This window comes from Alligator mississippiensis, chromosome 6 (genome assembly GCF_030867095.1).
Source record: "Alligator mississippiensis isolate rAllMis1 chromosome 6, rAllMis1, whole genome shotgun sequence".
Taxonomy (NCBI): Eukaryota; Metazoa; Chordata; order Crocodylia; family Alligatoridae; genus Alligator; species Alligator mississippiensis.
The window spans coordinates 98,752,749-98,772,430 of NC_081829.1; the positions used below are offsets into that span (position 1 = coordinate 98,752,749).

At 41.8% G+C, this 19,682-nt stretch overlaps 1 protein-coding gene across 3 annotated transcripts in view; it reads left to right on the top strand.

Moving 5' to 3' along the window:
• Positions 1 to 19,682, top strand: part of PCGF6 (polycomb group ring finger 6) — a 58,526-nt gene that overhangs the window by 1,215 nt on the left and 37,629 nt on the right. For all 3 annotated transcript variants that reach the window (XR_002089853.2, XM_019486013.2, XM_006273667.4), the window contains exons 2-8: positions 1,484 to 1,583; positions 3,337 to 3,433; positions 4,124 to 4,179; positions 6,202 to 6,261; positions 7,381 to 7,489; positions 12,771 to 12,798; positions 17,289 to 17,387. Coding sequence is in view for 2 of the 3 variants with exons in the window: in XM_019486013.2 (XP_019341558.1) it covers positions 1,484 to 1,583; positions 3,337 to 3,433; positions 4,124 to 4,179; positions 6,202 to 6,261; positions 7,381 to 7,489; positions 12,771 to 12,798; positions 17,289 to 17,387 (549 nt within the window). In the remaining variant the exon portion in view is untranslated. The remainder of the gene's footprint in view (positions 1 to 1,483; positions 1,584 to 3,336; positions 3,434 to 4,123; positions 4,180 to 6,201; positions 6,262 to 7,380; positions 7,490 to 12,770; positions 12,799 to 17,288; positions 17,388 to 19,682) is intronic.

The following is a 19,682-nucleotide window of genomic DNA, read 5'->3' on the forward strand; positions in this document are numbered from 1 at the left end:
TTTGACTGAGAAAACGGCCCAAGCGAAGGGGAAGAAGATGACTGCGTGATGAGTGAAGCAAGGGACGTTGAGGTTGGATATTGGGAGGAATTTTCTCCCAAGGAGGGTGGTGAAGCACTGGGACAGGTTACCCGGAGAGGTGGCACAGTCTCCATCTATGGAGGTGTTTAAGACCCGGGTCAACAAAGCCTTGTCTGGGATGATGTAGTTGGGGCTGGTCCTGCTCTGAGCAGGGGTTGGACTAGATGTGACCCCTGAGCTCCCTTCAGCCCAAATTGTCTGTGATTCTGTGCATTGTGAAAGGAGTCCCAGCGCTCGTGCGAGTTTTCACAGAAATGCTGAGAGCATCAGAATAGGCCCCGAGAGAACAGATACTGGTGGTAAGCCAGGGTCGGTGAGGTGGGAAGGCCTGGAATAGATGAAAACGGAGAAGAATGATGACCAGCTTCATAGAAGAGAGGTTAGACAAAGCTGGAGACTGACTGCAGAGTCCTAGATTGCAACAAGCTACAGATAACGACGACTAGATGTGGGCAAAGGGACAAGAGAGCAAACATGCTGGACACTTGACCTATGTCAGAGGAGTTAGCTTTTATAAACCGCCACACCATAAAATGAGAAATAGGCTTTTGAAAAATCAGCATTTCAGGACGGACACTATCCTGAACCAGCTGATCTCGAAGGTGCTGCCCTGTCCTACCTCCTGTTCTAATCCTGTAAGGAAAGGCATACTTATCCGTGCTAACAAACTACTGCAAAAAATGGCTGGTTGATAAACACACTTTATAATCAAAATCCAGTGCAGTGTAATTTCAGCTCTTCCTTTAATATGACACACAGTTAAGTGCGTCTAGAAACTAGCACTAGTTTAATGTGACATATTTAAGCGCATCTAGAAACCAGGGGTTTAGGTTGTAGCCGTGTTGGTCTAAGGACATAGGCAGACAAGGTTCCTTGGGTGAATTTGATATCTTTTATTAGACCAACCTAAATGGTTGGAGAATAGTTATTAAGCCTTAATAATTTAGGCTTAATAACTATTCTAGAAACCAGTGCATCTAGGAGACGAGCACTGTTTCAGTTTCTGGACCAAGGGATGACTGTCCAGTTTGTTGAGCGCTCCTGAAGTAACGATTTCTGTTGCTGCCAACCTCTACTTCATTGCAACCAGTGAAGTACTCCCTATAGTATTACTATCCAGTACCCTGCAGGATTTGCTTATACTGCACTTGTTTTTCAGAAATTATTCTGAAATTAATTCAATTGCCGTGTTTGCAGAGAAACAAATGGAGATATATTGGGAAGATCTCATTTGAAAAACTATTGTCACTTGGGCAAACTTAGTATAAGTAGTAAGTGTTGTTTGTGGGCACAAAACTTTACATCCATAACGTAAATCAAGGGTATTAGACTTCAGAAATGCGAGTGAGTAAATCGTTTGGTTTAACCTGTATTCTGAAACTGTTTCAATTGTATTTTCTAGCGTATGATAAACCTTTCTGAGTTGAATCCGTACATCTTGTGTTCCATCTGCAAAGGTTACTTTATAGATGCTACAACCATTACAGAGTGCCTTCATACGTGTAAGTACTGCTGATTTCACAAATGTAGTTCCAAGGCGAGAGAGATCAGCTATCAGAATGGGTGGGGTAATATTTCCATGCCTCACAAATGAAATTGCCTGTTTACAGTTAGCTTGTTCGCCGCGTGCTTTTCCCTGTGGCAGGACATGAAAGTATTTCCGAGTGCATGGAAAAATCCCTGGCGTGCATCCTATGTTCTGCCTGGTTTTCACTCTCTTGTTCTCTTTTTAAATTTTTTCACAATCCTTTTCTTATAACAACCTCTCCTCCAGCAGATGAACATGGGATTCAGTTCTCTCTGAAAGCTAGTAAAACCCTCTTACATCCGTCAGGAAGGCTGGCTAAGAGAGCTTTTATCTCTATCCCTATCCCATCTGAGAGCCCTGGATAGGGAGAGATTGTACCGTCACCAATTTGATAGATGCTGTATTATCTTCATGTACTTTGTAGTTTGGGAAAGTACTTAATACATTTGTCAGGACACTGTGACAGTCTCACGAGGTGTGCCTGCCGGCATTTGAGCAACAGATTTTAACTTTACTTACAAAGAATCAGGAAAAAATGGTTTTAAAAAACCCCTAGGCTTATGTATCTGGTCTAATTATGAAGTTGATTTTATAGTTTATAAATGAATAAAACCTTAATTTGGTATTCGCTAAATACATGCCTCTTAGTCTTAAAACAGGATTGAAGTGAAATGGACAGAGCAATATTGTAATCTCTTATCTTGGTTTCTCAGATGCTACTATTAACAGATTTGCTGAAAAGCATCTTTTATAACTGTAACAGACTGAGAGAGGCTAAATATTTCATTGACTTTACCTGGCTTCTTCCTAGCAAAATTGCAATCTCATTCTTACTTTGTATCAATAGGAAATTGTAACCAACAAATGTTCAAGATTACTGTAGCCTTGCTACTTAGAAAGCACTGGATTATTCAGGCAGATGTGCTAGAAATAGTTGAATATTTAGCTTTTTTTATATTGTTTCAAACAACTTTTCCTTAACCCAGTGGTTGTCAACCTTTTTAGACTCAAGGCTCCACTCCACAGGTTTTCAGAAAGTAGTAGCACCCTATTTCACAAACGTATAAATATTATAATAAACATTCTTAATTAATTGCATTCCCGTATTATAATATAACATGTAATATAAGTATAATAATCACTCCTTGGGTTGCTCCTCTTGCCTCTGCCCAGCCTCACGCATGGTACCTGGACTCCCTGCGCATGGGTCCAGGTCATTGCCGTTACACAGATAATGCAGCACCGTTACACCGATAACGCAGCACTCTTGTTGAAAATCACTGCCTTAAACAAAGTGCTGGTAGAGCAAGTGGAAATATCTTATGTGATAATAGAAAACTCCTGTCACTGGTTACAGACCCCTGGCAGCAGGAGAAGACGGATCCATTTGTAACATAAGAGACCAAAATAGTAGCCCATCACTAGCGTGTACCAGCCAATGAGGACATTTGCTATTTGGAAACACAAGGACCAGTTGCCCAATACCTTGAGAAAGGGAGAAAGAGTTAGGGTTAAAAACCCTCACCAAATTGACTTATGAGTTTAAATTCACTTTAACGCTAATGTGAAATTATACATTAAAATTAAGTTGACTTAATTCATTTTGCTTAATTTGTTTCCAGACAGTTGCCGTTGTCTGTAGCTAATCGTCCTCCTGCATTATCTTCAGTAAACCCGTTGCGGCGTGTAACAAAACACTTACGACTTCTGAATCTTTTTCTTTACAGTCTGTAAAAGCTGCATAGTAAGACATTTTTACTACAGTAACCGATGTCCAAAATGTAACATTGTTGTCCATCAGACACAGCCTCTTTATAATATCAGGTAACATAGTCATCTCATTTCGTGGGTTTTCCTTTATTTTAATGCGTCTGCTGTTAAAGGGATAGGATGTTAGATTTTTTTAAATATTCAATAATAATTTTTTTTAGACTTCTGTTTGAGACGCATAATCCTTGACCGCTGCAGTTGAAAGAATAGTTTAACAATCCATATGTTGTATATGCTTTACCTGTATTGTAATTAATGTTCAACAATGACAATTAGACTGAGTTTCGCTATAGAATCATTTTCTGCTTCTTATGCAAAAGCATGCTGTTGCAGGTGATATATCCAAATGAGCTATGTTGATCAACAGGTTAAGGGGAAAAACCCATAAATATGTCAAAGGTTCTGCTTTGAGTTAAGATATTTGGCATTAGCTTTTGAAGTATACTTCATACTTTCCTGAAGGTGCTTTTTCAGCTCATGTGGTTTGTTTTCCCCAGGTGCTATTGGTAAGAGCTACGTGCAGAGGTGGAGTTGAGCCCTCTGTCTTGTTGGTATGCACCAAGTTTAGCAATCTGTTTGGCAGCCCTGCAAAAAATGTCATGATTAATGTAAGGAGCTTTGTGCTTAACATAAGGCAGTTCGTGTTCATTACAATAGGCTTTGCAATTTATTAAATACTCAGTTATGCAGGGGACATTCGTACAAAAAGTTACTAAGGATCGTTCTTTTCCTTTCTTTCATTAGGCTGGACCGACAGTTGCAAGACATAGTGTATAAACTTGTTGTCAATCTGGAGGAAAGTAAGTCTCCTGTTTTCAATTCATTTTTATCCTGGTATTCTGATTACATAATTACGTTGAAAGCACTGGACTAAAAAAGTTGATAGCTGCTTAATCCAGAGCACTATATTTCTACACTTGGCTACTACAGACTGTCAACATAATTTATTTTTTTTAGCGAATGCTGGAGTTGGTTTGGCCATATCTCTTACTGAACTAGCCATGCAAATTGGTGTCCTTTAGCATGCTAAAATGCTCTTACAAACACTCTGCAGCAGGAGTTTTGTCTCTGAAATGACATAGATGACCCGCTTTCTGAAATTGTTATGGTTGAGTCGATACTGGTTCTATAGGTACACTTGCATGGAGATTTGTAAACCTCCTGTATTCCAGATTTAAGTAATTGCATTCAGTTTTCAGATTCTTATCATGTAGTATTTTGTATAATGATTCAGGGCTGGGGTCTGAATTTCATATAGGAATTTTTTATTCATGGGTTTACTAATACTGCTAGAAGAATTTTTTTTATTTTTTTTAATTCTTCCCCTTGAAATTTGAACCTGACAGTCACTTGTGTAGGCATGGATTTGTTTGGTTTTTGGGTTTTTTGTGTTGTCTGCATAGTTATTATACTGATAGGGAATATAGTTGAGCAACCTTAGCAATAAGTTAAATGTTTAAAGTGCAATAGAAAACCATTTTCAGCTGCTGCCTACACTATTCCCAACCTCAGAAGATGAAAAATCATGGACCAGACCTCAACTGTTGTGATATTGGCCTAAAGATTGTATGAATAGTAGAATGATTTAATTAGTGCACTTTGGTCCATCACCTGGAATGTTCCTTCTTGGTTCAGTTCCCTGTGCCCATCCCTAGCACGTGTATTAGATAATTTAATATTTTCCCCAAATCTTTTGAAAGGTGATTTTTAGCTCATCCTGTGGGGGCCCTCCTCCCTGCTTGTATTTGGAAGGAGACATCCTTCCAAGCCATCCATTCCAGCCTTCAAACTGCAAATCAGTCATAATCCTGAGAACGTGCGTGTGACACATCCCAACCCCTTAGTTCTTCCTTTCCTCCAGCTTTTACATCTGTTAAGTACTGCTCTCCATGTCAGTTCTGCCTTTCCTGGAATTGTTCACCTTCGTGTCATGGACTAGGGCTCAGCTGCAGCAGAGTCCCCTTTCAGATTTGGGGATGCAAGGACAAGAAGCTGCAACAGGGTCCTTCGTCTTCTACCTCTCCTTTCCAGGTTGGGTATTGCAAAGGGAGGGGAAGATCGGTCCCCATTGATCTGGGGAGCAGAAGAGGCAGCCAAATATCCTGACCTTAGGGGCTCCTTCTGCTATGCAAATAGTGTTGGATTTCCGAGGAGAGAGGTGGCAAAGCTGAGCCAGTCAGATCTGCTGGTAGCTCCTTACCCCAGGAATGGGTAGTGGGGACAGGCACCAATCAATGGAGGTTTCTACAAGGAAGAACTAAAACTTGCCAGAAGGCTGGAACATCTAACAGTACTGTGAGAGTGACTGTTCCCCCAACCAAAACCCTGTTGTGTTTGAAAAAATCGTAAGTTGGCAGTGTTGCATTTGGGGTCTCTCTCTCGAATTAGATGGGACACTAGAGCATGTCCTGGATAACCATATATATCAGGCTGATATTCCGGTAACGTGCTAGCTCCTTTTGCATGTGTATATTAACTAAATATAGAAACTTCAAAACCACTGAGGCCATATTAACTTCCCCAGGTAGGATTAAGCTAACGAGTAGTATGCAGCACTGCTTAAGAAGACAAAATATTTTGTGACAAGTCTCCAAATCCTAATTGGCTTCACTAGCATACAGTCTGCTGCTAACTTGTTGTATGTTGTTGAATATTGTTTCTCTCATATGAAATGCTAATGAAGGTGCTGTCCTAGAAACACGTAATAAGCTTCTGTTCATGCAATGTAATTCTTCCATCTGTTGGAAATTAATTGTCAGAAACAGCCACATATTATATTAGCTGTATGTGATAAAGTCCAACCTGTCTTACATTATTTTCAGGAGAGAAAAAGCAAATGCATGACTTTTACAAAGAAAGAGGTCTAGAAGTACCTAAACCAGGTGAGTTCGTAATCACTTTAGAGAACCAAATACAACGTCCAAGCTGAAATGTAATTAAATCCTAACACTAGTCTGAGTGATGGCTTGCTGTTACAAGGCATGAACCAGTGATGTGTAGTTCCACTTTCATTTAATCAGTTTGCTGCGAGCCGTGTCTTGTTTGTTGTCACGCCTGTAAGCGTAGTGTGTGCATCTCTCTGAAGTAAGGGACAGTCTGGCAGGGTCTTAGAGCATAAAAATTCAACACATATCTTTCTGCCTTGCTTAATTCAGGAGTGTGCAGCATTGTGTATACCAGTAGCGATGATATGTCACTGTGGTGAAAGTGCCATCTCTGTATGGCACAGCACTGCAAGAGGTCCGCTTCAGTTTCCTCCAGTGGGATGTTCAGCCCAATGGGTTCTGGCTTAGCTTCTGGCCACATCACAGGGAGAGTTCAACCCTTTTTGGAGCAGCAGAATTCCTAAGTCAAAATCCAGTGTAATCGCAGACCGCACGAACTCTCAGCTGCACCAGGGTTAGCTTTTAGCCCCCTTCCTTTCAGACTGACCCTCTAATACATCTAGGAAATATCCACTTGTTAGGATACTTCTGCAAGGGAAAAATCTTGTCTCACTAATCTTGCATGTTGACTGGTCATGGAAAGATTTCAATCCTTTCTAGTCCAATTACAATCCAAATTGTTGTTGTTTTCTCCTCGTGTCCAATCACAAAATACATGCTTTGTTTATAACCAGGAAATAAATATGTGTACTATGCATGATTTTTGTTTTATTAAATTAATTGGGATAAAAAGTAATTCCAGATCTGTAAGATGCAAATGTTTGCTGTTATCTGTACCTTTTAAGAGCTTAAAAATCGTTAGAGGCCCCCTTTAGAAGGTAAAGGATTGGTGTAAACTGCCTTCCAGTCCCACTGTTGTCTCTAAACAGTTATTCAGAGAGACGGCTTGTTGACTCCCAGCAAATAATAATTGCTTGAGATACAGAGGCTATGGGACAGAAATAATGACATAATTATAGGTGAGCTGTGTGATCATTTATGCCTGACTGACACTGATATGGATTTTTTACTTTTTAATTCAAGTTGTTTGTATTTTTGGTGCTTTGCTACCTTTAGCTATCCCACAGCCAGTCCCTGTGAGCAGAGGAAGGCCACGAAAAGTCCTGGGATCAGTTTTCCGAATCCCACCAGAACTTGATGTCTCGTTACTTTTAGAGTTCATCGGGTAAGTGAAAGATGTGAAAAGTATTCTGCATAAATGTAAGAAACATGAGTATGCATTTCAAAAATAACTATACTATCCCTTTATAGTTATGGCAGAGCACAGCATAACTGTAATAACCCATTATAGTTATTCTGAAATGCTTGCTTGTGTTTCAGACACTATTTTTAAATCTAAGATGGGTTCTCCTGCCCTTTGTTTCAAAGAATGTACACTTCCATCCTGAATGGCCGAGTCTACCGTAAATTTGTTTCATGCCCCTTTAGTGCTGATTCACAGAGAGGATAGTAACCTCCTGTTGCTGGCAAGTACCCCTTTACTGCAAGTAGCAGAGATCTGTGTAGTTGGTGTGAAGGTCCCAACCTTGCTGAGGAGATGTGGGTGTCAATATGGTGCCATATAAAATGTCTGCTTCTTTCAGATTTTTTTTTTTTTTTTTTTTAAACCTAGGAAAATCTCCATGCATTCAATGAAAAGAATATTGTTCGTATGGCAAGCTAAACCATTAAAAATGAAGAGTTGCCAGATTAAGGCTACGTATGCAACCTTAAATTGCCCCATTGTGCGTGTGCATAATGATATCTTTAATTACGTGATTGCACAATATTTTTTCTGCAAGACCTCTCCCTTATTAACTGCACTGTTGAAACTTGCTCCAAAGGGGAATTGTGGTTATGTAGCAAAAACAGCTGTTGTCTGTAAGATGGCTTAATAAACAAGGCAGAGGATTGCAGAAAGGTGCAGGGAAGGACTCTCGAGTCAGACAGCTGAATGCTGCCCTGGGGACTGGGATGCTATCCCTGCCTCTGCCTCCAAGTTCCTGTATGAGGCTGGGCAGATCGTTTAAACCAAACTCTTCATATGCAGTCATTGTGTATCCCTCCTCGCTGGGCAACTAATTTGAGAAGTATTGGGCACTCAGAACTGCAACTGCAGGCAGTGGGAGCTGTTCTTGAATCAGTAACACCAAGTATTCTGAAAAATCAGATTCTGGTTGTCTCAGATAAGGCACTCAGAATTAGTAGATACTTCAGACCTTAATTTCTCTCTCTGCCTCAAATTCCTATCTGCAATCCCAATATAATGGTGTCCCCCTCACTTCACAGGAGTGTGTGAAAACAAATCAGTTGTGAAAAAGCCCTTAAGAAAACTAACAACTCTGTGTTTAGAGCAGAATAAGTTAGACTAGGGACCACACGTTGAACAGTGGGAGGAAAAACAAATGATGTATTCTTATCTGCTCAGTGATAGTTCTCCCTTCTGTGCAGCGAATAAACTAGCGGTCCTGGGGTAGTACTTTAGGGAGAGAATATGCAATCATGTCATTAAGGACTATAACAATGCATATGCCTCAGGAGGGCAAACTGCGTGGCATAGGCAACCTTGTTTCTGGCATTCCCTACAATTTGAAAGATTGGCTGTGACTGATTACTGAATTTTTTCAGTGCTTTTCTACAGTAATGAAGTAAAAAATGTGATCTTCACCCACACAGTTAATGCAGGGTTCTGTTGAGTGAGGCCAGTGATTCTCAACAGGACGTCATCCCACTTTGGGAAGCTTTGAGATCCTTCCAGAGGCGCTGTGGGGTGCCACACAGGGGGCACGTCTACACGTTCATTAATGCCCTTATGCTAATGTGCATTAAATTTAGTACCTCTGGATACTTTTACACATGCTTCGGGAGTAAGGGGGGCAGCACTTTACTTAGAGCAGGTCTGAGAGCCTCTCTAAAGTGCATCCCTGAGCTTCAAAATCGCGGCAGGGGTGCTTGAACTAAAGCTCATTCGACAAGCTTCAGCTCGGGCGACTCTGCTGCCATTTTGAAGCACAGGGACTCTGATACATGAGACGCGGGAGGCTGCTGGAGCGCAGTAGTTACCACGCTCCAGCAGACAGGTCTGCTCCGACGTGCTGCAATTACAGCCTCTACACTCATGTACAGGCACCTTCCATAGTAATAAAAGGTGCATTCGCCTATTTTAATGCGCATTAGCGAAAGCACTTTTTTTTGTGACACTTTAATGCTCATTAAAATAAGCTAATCTGCATTAAAATGCACATGTAGACATGCCCACTAATAGCATGCTTAAGTGTACAAACACGAGTCACAGGATAAACCCAGAGATTTCAAACAGGTTTTCACTGAGTTAAAAAAACATGCAGACCTGTTTTGGTTTTTCTGAGTTGTTTGCAACAGAACAATTGCTCTACTATTTTTCCCTGGTAAAACCACATGAAAACTAAGAGCAGGCATTTTCTGAGGGGTGCCTCTGGTTAAAAGGGTTGAGAACCACTGCCTTGGGCACATCTCCCTGGGACCTGGCATCGGTAGATAATGTTACGTGCTGTACCAGTAGGTGGCAGGGGCAGCTAGCACAGAGTGGAGTGATAATTCGGGTACATTCATCATTTTAGGTCCTGCACTGAGAGAGGTGCTGCATTTTTCATGGTATATTAAAATGGAATTACAACACCTAAAAAAACATGTAATAATGTAGGAACCCAGAGCGTATCCTATAGGGGCTACACATCTGTGCCACCTTTTCTCTCTTATTTTTTTAAGGAACATTACTGTTGGTTAGTAACTATATAGAAATCTCCTTGACATTTATTTAGACTAAACGGTAACAGAGTTATAATTTGGATTTAGTGGAGAAGAGTAAATGTATTATATTATCCCCTGTTTAAGGTTATGGCATGAAATTTTTCTCTTTGATCTCAGGAGGTGCGTTTTTCTTTTCTCAGATCAAAAGGGACACTGAGGCAGTTTAGACCTAGAATGTAGGTTTTGTATGCAACTCACCATATTTATTCAAATCCAGGACAAGGATTTTTTTCCCCATTTAACATAGAGGGGGTAGAGCCCCTCATCTTGGATTCCAGTACGGGGGGGCAGGCAGCTAGTTTAGCCCCAACTTTGGCTCCAGCCTGGGTTCAGAGTCGGAGCTGCAACCATGGCTCACCACTTCTGCTCCCTCTGTGTCCCTCCTCCCACCCCCAAACCAGAAGATAAGTGGGTGGGGGAAGAGCAGGGAGGGCAGAGGTGGCAGGGGGAAGGTTTGGGGGTAGGTGGATGGGAGGCAGGTGTAGGGGGCAGAGGCTTTGGAGGGCAGGTGCTATCATACGGGGAGGCAAGTGTGGGGGGCAGGTGCTGGGTCACTGGCTCCACAGTGGCTGGGGCCAGGTGTTGAGACGGGCAGGCAACAGGAGGAGCAGGTGGTAAAGGGGACAGAAGACAGGTCGTGCACAGGGGGTGGAATTAATTTAAGGCAACCCTTCAATAAGTAGATTCAACATGTGGAAAATCATAAATTTATAACTTTTTCTACATGTAGAATCTAATCATTGGGGAGGCATCTTAAATTCAGTCGTCTCAGATTTGCAGAAATATGCTATGCTTACATCAGTGAAATGTAATTTGTTTTTCCACTGCTCTGGGTCTTTCAAGCTTCCCCTCCAGTGTTTGCTACCCAAACAATTCAGCGCTGCGCAGGTGCTGAGTAGATGCTGTGCATCTGTCCAGCCTGGCTTTAGTGTCTGTACGAGTGAAGTGCAGGAAGTCAACGAATAGGAGAAGACTTAGTCATATCAACTGGAAGATGATTTTTATATTAAGTGCTGCTTCTGGGTGCAAGAAAGACTCTGTTTTTTTAACCTTTGTTCTCAGGCAGATATTTAAGAATTGCTTTGCTTTCCTCTTTAGAAGTTAAAATCAGAAGTAACTTGTCTTTGGAGATGAGGAGAATGAGGGAAAAGACTATGAAATCTCAGTAAACTGGAGAACAGGTAGATTGGACTAACCAGTGATAGTTATTGGATTAAAAATCTCTTCCCATATGTCCTCACAGTCCTCAGAAACGGTTACTTTTTTCATGTGCTGGTAGAAGTTGATCAGAGGGCCCCACTTCTGGAATGGAAATGTGTATCGCTACCCTTTTTTTTGCATTCTGATACTATATTTTTTTCAAACGTTGGACATGGGTAGTGTGAGACTGAGACCCGCCTGGAGAGCATCCATAGACGGAGGCGTTCGGGCAGATTAGCCTTCCAGCCTGCGAGTATGTTGCCATCCCTATATCTAGGAAGAGGCTATTCATCTTTTAAAATACATTTCAGCTGCTGATTGCAGTGTTTTTATTCAGCTCCATGTCACGGTGGCTACGTACTTTAGAGGCCGTGTTACCTCCATGTGTCAATCCAGGACTTTGAGCTGGGACTTGGTGTGCAGGCATTGTAAAGGGGGTTTTTTCCCAGCTGTCTGAATGGTCAGTAGCAATTATAATCCACAGTCATTCGAAGGGCAGTACTCAAGTCTACCCTTTCCAAGATAAAGGAGATGCCGTATTATTTCTTTCACACACTTCCTGTTGTGCCGCACACGTAGCGAGGGCTAGGTTTGTTTTAAGGCCATCCTTTTTTCTGAAGTTTCTCAAAAGGCAAAATTCGGCATGTCCCCACCCTTACGTTGATCCTTGAGCTGGAGATCTTCTTTACCCGCTCTTCCTCTCCTCGATGTGTCCCATCAGCCAGCAAGATCTCTGTACCAAATCTGTGCAACTCGGCTGAAGCCCGTGTCACTCTGATTTACTACAGCCGGGAGCTTGGCACTGTCTTTTCTGTGCATCTTCTTCTGAGGCATCTACCGTTGTTCATCTTTCCTAGCCTGGATCAATATAAGCACTGTGTGTGATCAGCATTTAGGCTCAGAGATCTGTGATGATCGAGAGGGCTCTCTGAGGCATCTCTCTCATGGTCTTGGATACCAGTGATAGTGCAATATAAATATGTGGACTGCTTTTTTTTTTTAAACTTTTGAAAACCTTTTTTTTCCCCTAATTATGAGGTTCCAAGCCAGTTGTTAAAAACTAATACTGTATCTGGATGCTTCCGTGAAGAGGTTGGCCCTCACTGGGCAGGTGTGCCACAAATTAACCCCACGCCCCTCAAGTTCCAGTCTGATCCCCTCCCCCTACCTGCTCTGCTGCTCTGCTTTCTGCTTCTTGCCTACCTGCCACTGAGTTGCTTTGCCCCCTCCCTGATCCGTCCTGTGCCACACAATGCTGCCAATGCAGCGTATGGCCTATGTGCTGCAGGTTGGCCACCCTTGCTTTAGCGTCTGTGGAACATGTCTTTTGTGTGTGTTGCCACTGCAAAGTGGCTGGCTTAAATATAAAAATGCATAAAGGGCTTGTTGTTGTAGCTCATCAGTGTAGGAGCCTTAGCATGCTAATAAATGTGCGTTTTAGTGATACTGATTACGTTTACTGGTTTCTTGTCTTTCAGAGCTAATGAAGGCACAGGGAATTTTAAGGTACGGATTTGGATTTGAATTTAAATTTCATTTGATTTGATTTTTTTTTTCCCCCTTATGGTTTACCTGGAAAATGTGGATAACTTAACCCGAATTTACCTTATTTTTCTCATCTGTATCTTGCACCTTTTCCCCCAAACCAGATGGGGGAAATTGGCATGCACGTTGTATGCGAGGAAAGGGGCCCTGCATGGGTCTGGATGTTGGTGTTGGGGGCAGAGTTCTAGCATCATTAATTGCCCCCACCCCTCCTCCCCACCCACATATTCAGACCCATGGGGAGCCACCCTCCCTAGTAATGCGCTAGATTCGGCTGGTGTGTGGGCTTGTCCTTTGGGCGGACCCCAGACCCTGATTCCAGAGCCACGTACCAGGTTGGACCTATTGTGCTGAGTCTGGGTCCGCACACTGGCTCCAGGGCTGTGTGCTGGGTCTGACGCAGCACAGAGTCTCTGGAGCCGATGCTCAGGTTTGGACCCACCAAGGTACCCTCCATCCCCGGCCCTGCAGTGGCCGGATTGAGCCCCATTATGGACAGATCAGGCCCTGCCATGTGGCTCCAGCCTTACCATGTGGCCTCCAGCTCCAGTGCATGGCCCCAATCCCTGGAAGCCCTAGGTATGTGGTACTTACCCATACTCCAGGGTAAAATCGTTTTGCATTTGAAGCCTTCCAGAAATAGGGGATGTTTGATGCAGGAAAGTACAAGGATTCCTTTGCACTAAGGGTTCACCTTGATAGAAAATGTAGTTTCAGCAGTGCAGTATAAAGCAGTACTGGGTTATGACGTGCTTTCTCATTCATCCTTGGCCACTGGCACAGGGTGGAATTGCAAAGACAAGTGAATAACATTTTAGTATGGGAGAAACAGAAACCAGATTAAAACTTCCCTTCCCTAGTCTGGAGTTGATTGGAGCTTCAGCTTTTCTCTGAGAGACATGGCGTTATTGTCTATGTCTTCATTTGGCATTCTCTACAAGATGGTAACTATCTTCAGAAACGCTGTTTCAAAAAATCCCTGCGGTGTAGTGACAATTTGATATGTGTGTTTGTCAACCAACACGCAGTAGATTTGAGTTGTAACTAATAACTCCAGGGAAAAAATGAAATGCATAAAGGCATATTTATGTACATTTGTTAGGCAGCTAAATGGACTTCCCCAGCCGACAGCTAATTCACTTCTCCCTTAAGTCCTCTCTAGAGGACATTCATCTCCTATTGAATTGAAAAAGAAATCCAGCTCCATATTTTAGCTTAAGTCGCATCACAATATATAGGGTCATATATTATTGCATCTTCCGTGCTGAATCGGTACGCACTCAGTATGAAACAGGACATTGCTTGCTGCTGTTGTTATTGGAAAAGCTGGAATTAGAGAGGTACTGAGAGTGTTGTTTCAGTGTTTGGTTAAGAACCCTAAAAAAAATAAAGATTATAATCAGAGCCAAGAAGCAGTTATAACTTAAAAATATGTAGTCTTGTGTTCATGTGAACTTTTATTGGAGCAGAATATTGGGAATAAAAAGATACGGTCAGCACAGGATAACTAGTTATGAAAAAGAAACTTATTACAATTTGCAATGAAATCTGTGGCCTTAATATTTAAAGATGGGAACTATATTTTACTAGACTACTTACATTTAAGGCATCTAAATTGTTACAGTTTCTATATCCTTTTCCTCTTTGGGTCTCTTTTTATCTGGGACGATTCCTGTCCTGTGTGTTTGCAAGTACAAATCTGAATAGTTGTAAATCAGGTGCAGCTACTAAATATCAGTAGTAGTAATAGCAATAATAATACCGTTATTAGCTGCCAAGTGAGAATGGGGCTGTTTTGCTTGGCAGAGCACAGGCATAGAAACAAGCCAGTCCCTTTCCCAAAGCACTTAAATGATTTCACAATTGAACTAAGAGCACAATTTCTTTTGAGTGAGAGATTAATCTGTAGAAGGGAGGCCACCTTCCTGAAAATATCTCCAACCAGTTCTTTCTTTTTTCAGTGTCCTTCTTTTAACTTCCTCGGTTTTGTCTCTGGCATTGTTTCTTTTTTCAACTTCTTGACCTTTTCTTATTGATTCTTTTTACCCCCAGTTGATCTCTCTCTCCCCCCCACACAATTCTTTGTTCATCCTCTTCATTATTGGGCTTAAAGGAAGGTGCCTGGTTTCACTGCACAAGTATAGTGATTGTCTTTTTAAACCAAATTTAACTGAAAGCAATTCAGTCGTTTTATTAAATTCTTGAGCGTTGAAAGATGTGGCCATGTCAGATGTTCATTTACATCTTGCAAGAGAAACATTTTAAAGAGTAATAAAAAAAAAAATGCCATTAAAAGGGAATTGGAAAGCATTTATTGAGGCCAAGATGCATGCAGAGTAACTGCCATCCATACAGCATCTTCTCTTGCTCTGGTATTAAGTTTCTAAACCATGCAAATGCTGCCTTGCGGTGCACATAATGGCTTCAAAGGAAGCCACCTACTTATAGACTTAGGGTACAAAGAAATACCCATCAGAGCTAAACGTGCTATTTGTTATGGCTGTCTGCAAATATCTGTTGTCATTATTTGCATAATTTTGGAATATATGTTCTTAGCTACATCTAGCCTGGCCTTAGCTTTAGAGTTGACCGACAACTTGAGAACTGTCTGACTTGTGTCATGGCGTTTCCTTTTGGGAATAGTGAGGTTTGTGTTTCTTAATATATTAAACATCGAAGACAATTAGTCAATTTTGACATGATTCAGTTGCATAAAAGATTAGCTTCTTATAACAGTCCATAAGGTGTTTTTCTTTAATTCCAGTAGTATATTTTTAAACAAATAACCTTCTGCCGTGTTTGTACAAATGCATGAGAACCTGTAAGTGAGATTGAGTGGAAGCAAAAAGAAACCAGTTCATCTGTTTTTCTTATTCAAATAAAGACAGCAAATCACAGACGGGGAGAAATAATCTTTGATTTTTTTAAATGACTTGTTTTGGGGGGGAGTTTTTTGTTTGGTTGGAAGACAAGGTTCTTCGGGTAAACTTGATATCTTTTATTAGCCCAGCTCATATAGCAGGAAAAATTCTTCCTTCCAAGCTATCAGATATAAATACTTTTGGGTATAATGCTTTGGTTGGTTGGGTTTGGGTTGAGGAGGTAAGGGGGGGAATTCTTTTTTGGTTCATTTACCCTAAAAGTGATAGTTGTGATGCAGGTTTTTGTTTGGTTTTTTTTAATGGCATGGCCTCCAAGTTAAACGGTAAAAGATTTTTCTCCAGTAACATTCACCAGAGACTCAATTTTAAGGTTAGGCTTCTGCAGTCGGGGCCTGTGAGCCTGTGTTCACAGGAGCAGCCCTATACTCCACTAATGGTCCCGTTGATTTCAGTAGGAATATTCTTGGACCGAGCATGTGTAGAGGTGGTAAAATTGATCATCAAGAACCTCTGCGACCACCTTGAATCCCTTCTCTGGCAGCTTTTCTACATCACTTTCAGCTTCTTTACTGCATCGTTACTACCGCCCCATTCACATACCTGCTGTCATTTCCTCCTCTTCCCTCCTTAATTTTAAACGCTCCCCCTTTGACCTTTAGTGCCTGTCTTACTCTTCCTGTTTGAAATTTGGCTAGTAAATCATAACTATTCATAAGTTAATGTAAAATGTAATTCATAGGGACAAAAGGAAATCTGTGTTGAATGCAGCAGCCTGCTCAGCTGTTTTGCCTTCTCTTTGTATCCGCATTAATCATCAAGCAGTGGTATAGCACTTGATCTATAAAAGAAAAATCAAATTTAAAAAATCTGCAGAACTAGCACAGTAAATATCCTATTGCTGTAATCCTCACTGTGGAAGGACTTGCAAATGGTCACAGAATCCTCCAAACCAGTCTTACACTTATATTCCCTGCAGCAACATGTTTATTAATTCAGCTGATGCTCTTCTTATTGCAGCAAAACCAAAACGTATCTTACAAGACATGCAAAAAAAAAAAAAAAGCTGGAAATTCCAGAGGATTTTATATTCTTAATATCCCACTGCAGCAAAGTCTTAGCTCCTGAAAACACCATAGTTTTATAAAACTTCCTTTTGTACCGCTGATGTTTGCTGAAAAAGGGTACTTTAAAATATTGTATGATAGCAATTTAATTTCTGTGCTGTGGGAAATTACGTCGCGCCTCTTTGCTGCCTAGTCACTACACACAAACTGCAGACAAAATATGGGACTGTTCTGTTCCTTGTGCAATTACTGGGGTTGTGACACTGATTTTTAAAAGGAGATGAATTGGATCCTTGAAGTCTTTTTATATATAGTGCTTTTTATTCCAAGTGATGCGAAAATGATTTGGGACGAGAACACAAGAGAATCTAATCTAGCTCTCTCCAGCCATTGCATGGGACCTTTGAACAGAAATTCAAATGTAGCCAAAGAAATTCTCTATAAAGGACCTTGGCTGAAAATGTTCAATATTCTGAAATTGTTTTGCTGCTTGTTCGTTCTGCAGCCATTAGAAAAGAAGTTTGTGCGAGTTTCAGGAGAGGCAACAGTTGGACACGTGGAGAAATTCCTTCGAAGAAAAATGGACCTTGACCCTGCTTGTCAGGTACGTTAAAGGGCTGGCAGGCTGCACTCAAGAGTGTGAATGATGCATTCAGCTCTTGCTGATTTGTCCTGACCATGTCCCAGAAACAGTTTGCATCTGTTTTCCTACAGAGGTCAGAAGCTGAGACATAGTATTCCTCTAACCCGAGCACCCTAAAAGCTCCTAAAAGTTGTGGTTCAGGGTGTGTGGTAGGAGCCATGCAAGAGATGACTCTTCCCACTTATTGGCAGCATGGACTCATGCCATCATTCTGGATACTATATTATATTAGTGTGTGTATACAAATACATATACACACATGTGCATTATATATATATTATAAAAAATATAATATGCACATGCACACAATACTAAACTATATACATATTATATTATAGTGTATTGATTCTCATATAGTGCTTTAGTTGGACATGATGTTTTACAGTGCTGAAAGTCGTTTCAACAAAGAAACGCATTCCAAAGGCGTTGCAAGCTAAAGGCATGGACAGGAAGATAGGCACGTAGGAGGAGGATACAGGGGCAGAATGTCAGGCATGCGCTAAATCGAGTAAACAGGGGAAACTGGCCCTTAAATGCTGAAGGCGATTTGAGAAGATGAGAAAACATGTTAAGAAAAAGATGGTGATCTTGGAGGGAGGATGTTGGAAAATAGAGTGTGTGCACGTGTGTGCTGTGCCTTCCTGTGCATATGTGCAAGTCAAAATTCAGATTGAGGAGCACCGGAGTTTGGTATGCAAGGTTTAGTCCACCCAGTTCTCCTTGAACTCCTAAATCCCCATGCAAATCTTAGAAAATTAATTCCAAAAGCTGTTTAGTTGAGAAGGCTGCAGGTATTCCATAATGCATAAATGATCCTGGGCACTGATAATAGGTAACCAGAAAAATCCAGCTGGTATAAATTTTAATGATTTGCTTAATTTCATTGAGGAGGAGGCTTGGGTTTGTGCTTGCTTTTTTTTGTGTACAGGAGTGGGTTTGGTTGTTTGGTTGTTTTTTTGGGTGGTGGGGGCTGTTCTTTTTTTTTGCTTTTTAAGGCAGTAAAGCATGACAATTGTCCAGCAATAAGGCTTTACTTACGCCGCTTGCTCTCCCGTGGTGGCTGTGCAAATTGGACCTAAATGATTCATTATCTTGCAAAAACAACATAAGTGCATTTACTAGTTCCCTTGGTAAAAATTGCTGTAACTTCCTAATACAGATGGTCGTGACTTGGAAATCTAAATAAATAATATTGTTTTAGAGCTGAACCCAGAGACAGGCTGCAACTCATTTGAGAAATGAATGGCTTGCTATTATTGTTTTTTAAAAGAATCTATATTATAGTTTCAGAAATGCTGATTGGCCACCATTCCAGTTAAAGATGCAGGTGCTTAACTTTGAAAACCAGGCCATCCCTGTTTTACAGGCCTGCTGCAGATTCTGCCGATCTAAAATTCACACATAGAGTTGAACATCATTGGAAGCATGGTACTGTAAGGAACGTTTTTTCTTTGACACCTATTGTCACACTAAGAAGAGGGAGAGAAGGCATATAAAAGAGTCTCCTTAAGCTAAATTTTGTTTGAGTTCATCTCTCTACTTGGTGATATGTCCAGATATAAGACCTCATCCTGTGTTAGGAATGAAAGGGTCATTTTGTCCGTGTATGGAAGCCAGGGAGTTGCCATTTTATTCAAGTTGTCTGTTAACTAATATTGATTAGCATACAGGCAGTCCTCGACTTACGACATTTCAAGTTGCAAAGAACGTTACTTACGACGTTTATCAATTGACACCCTGTTTCGACTTTCTGACGTGGGTTTCAACTTTATGACAGGCGATGCAGCTGCGTCCAGCTGGTAAGTCTGTTCTGGTGGAAGGAGAGGGAGAAGGGAAGGGGCATGGGGGGGCAGATCAATGCCCCACCTGGTGAGGGAGGGACTTGAGCTGGGACTGGGGCTGGGGGAAGTGCTGCCCAGCAGAGGCCAGACAGGCATGGGACTGAGCTGTGGGGAGGGGCCGGGGGCAGCTTCTGTCACTGTGCACTGCTCATCTGGTGGCTTGTCTGGCGGTTCCCACTGCTTGTCTGGGGGGGCATGTGCCCCCGGATCTGCATGGAGTGGGGCAGGCAGGGCCAGGGCTGCACTGGGCTGTGCTTCAGGCAGGTGGAGGGGGCTACGGCAAATTTTCGGGTGGCTGCAGCCTCCCTATGGCCCCCGCTCTGCCACCTGCCCTGCCCTGATCCAGGGGTACACCTACCCTTCTCCACCCCCGTGCCCTGCTGCCGCTCACCCAGCCAGGACAAAGCCACAGCTC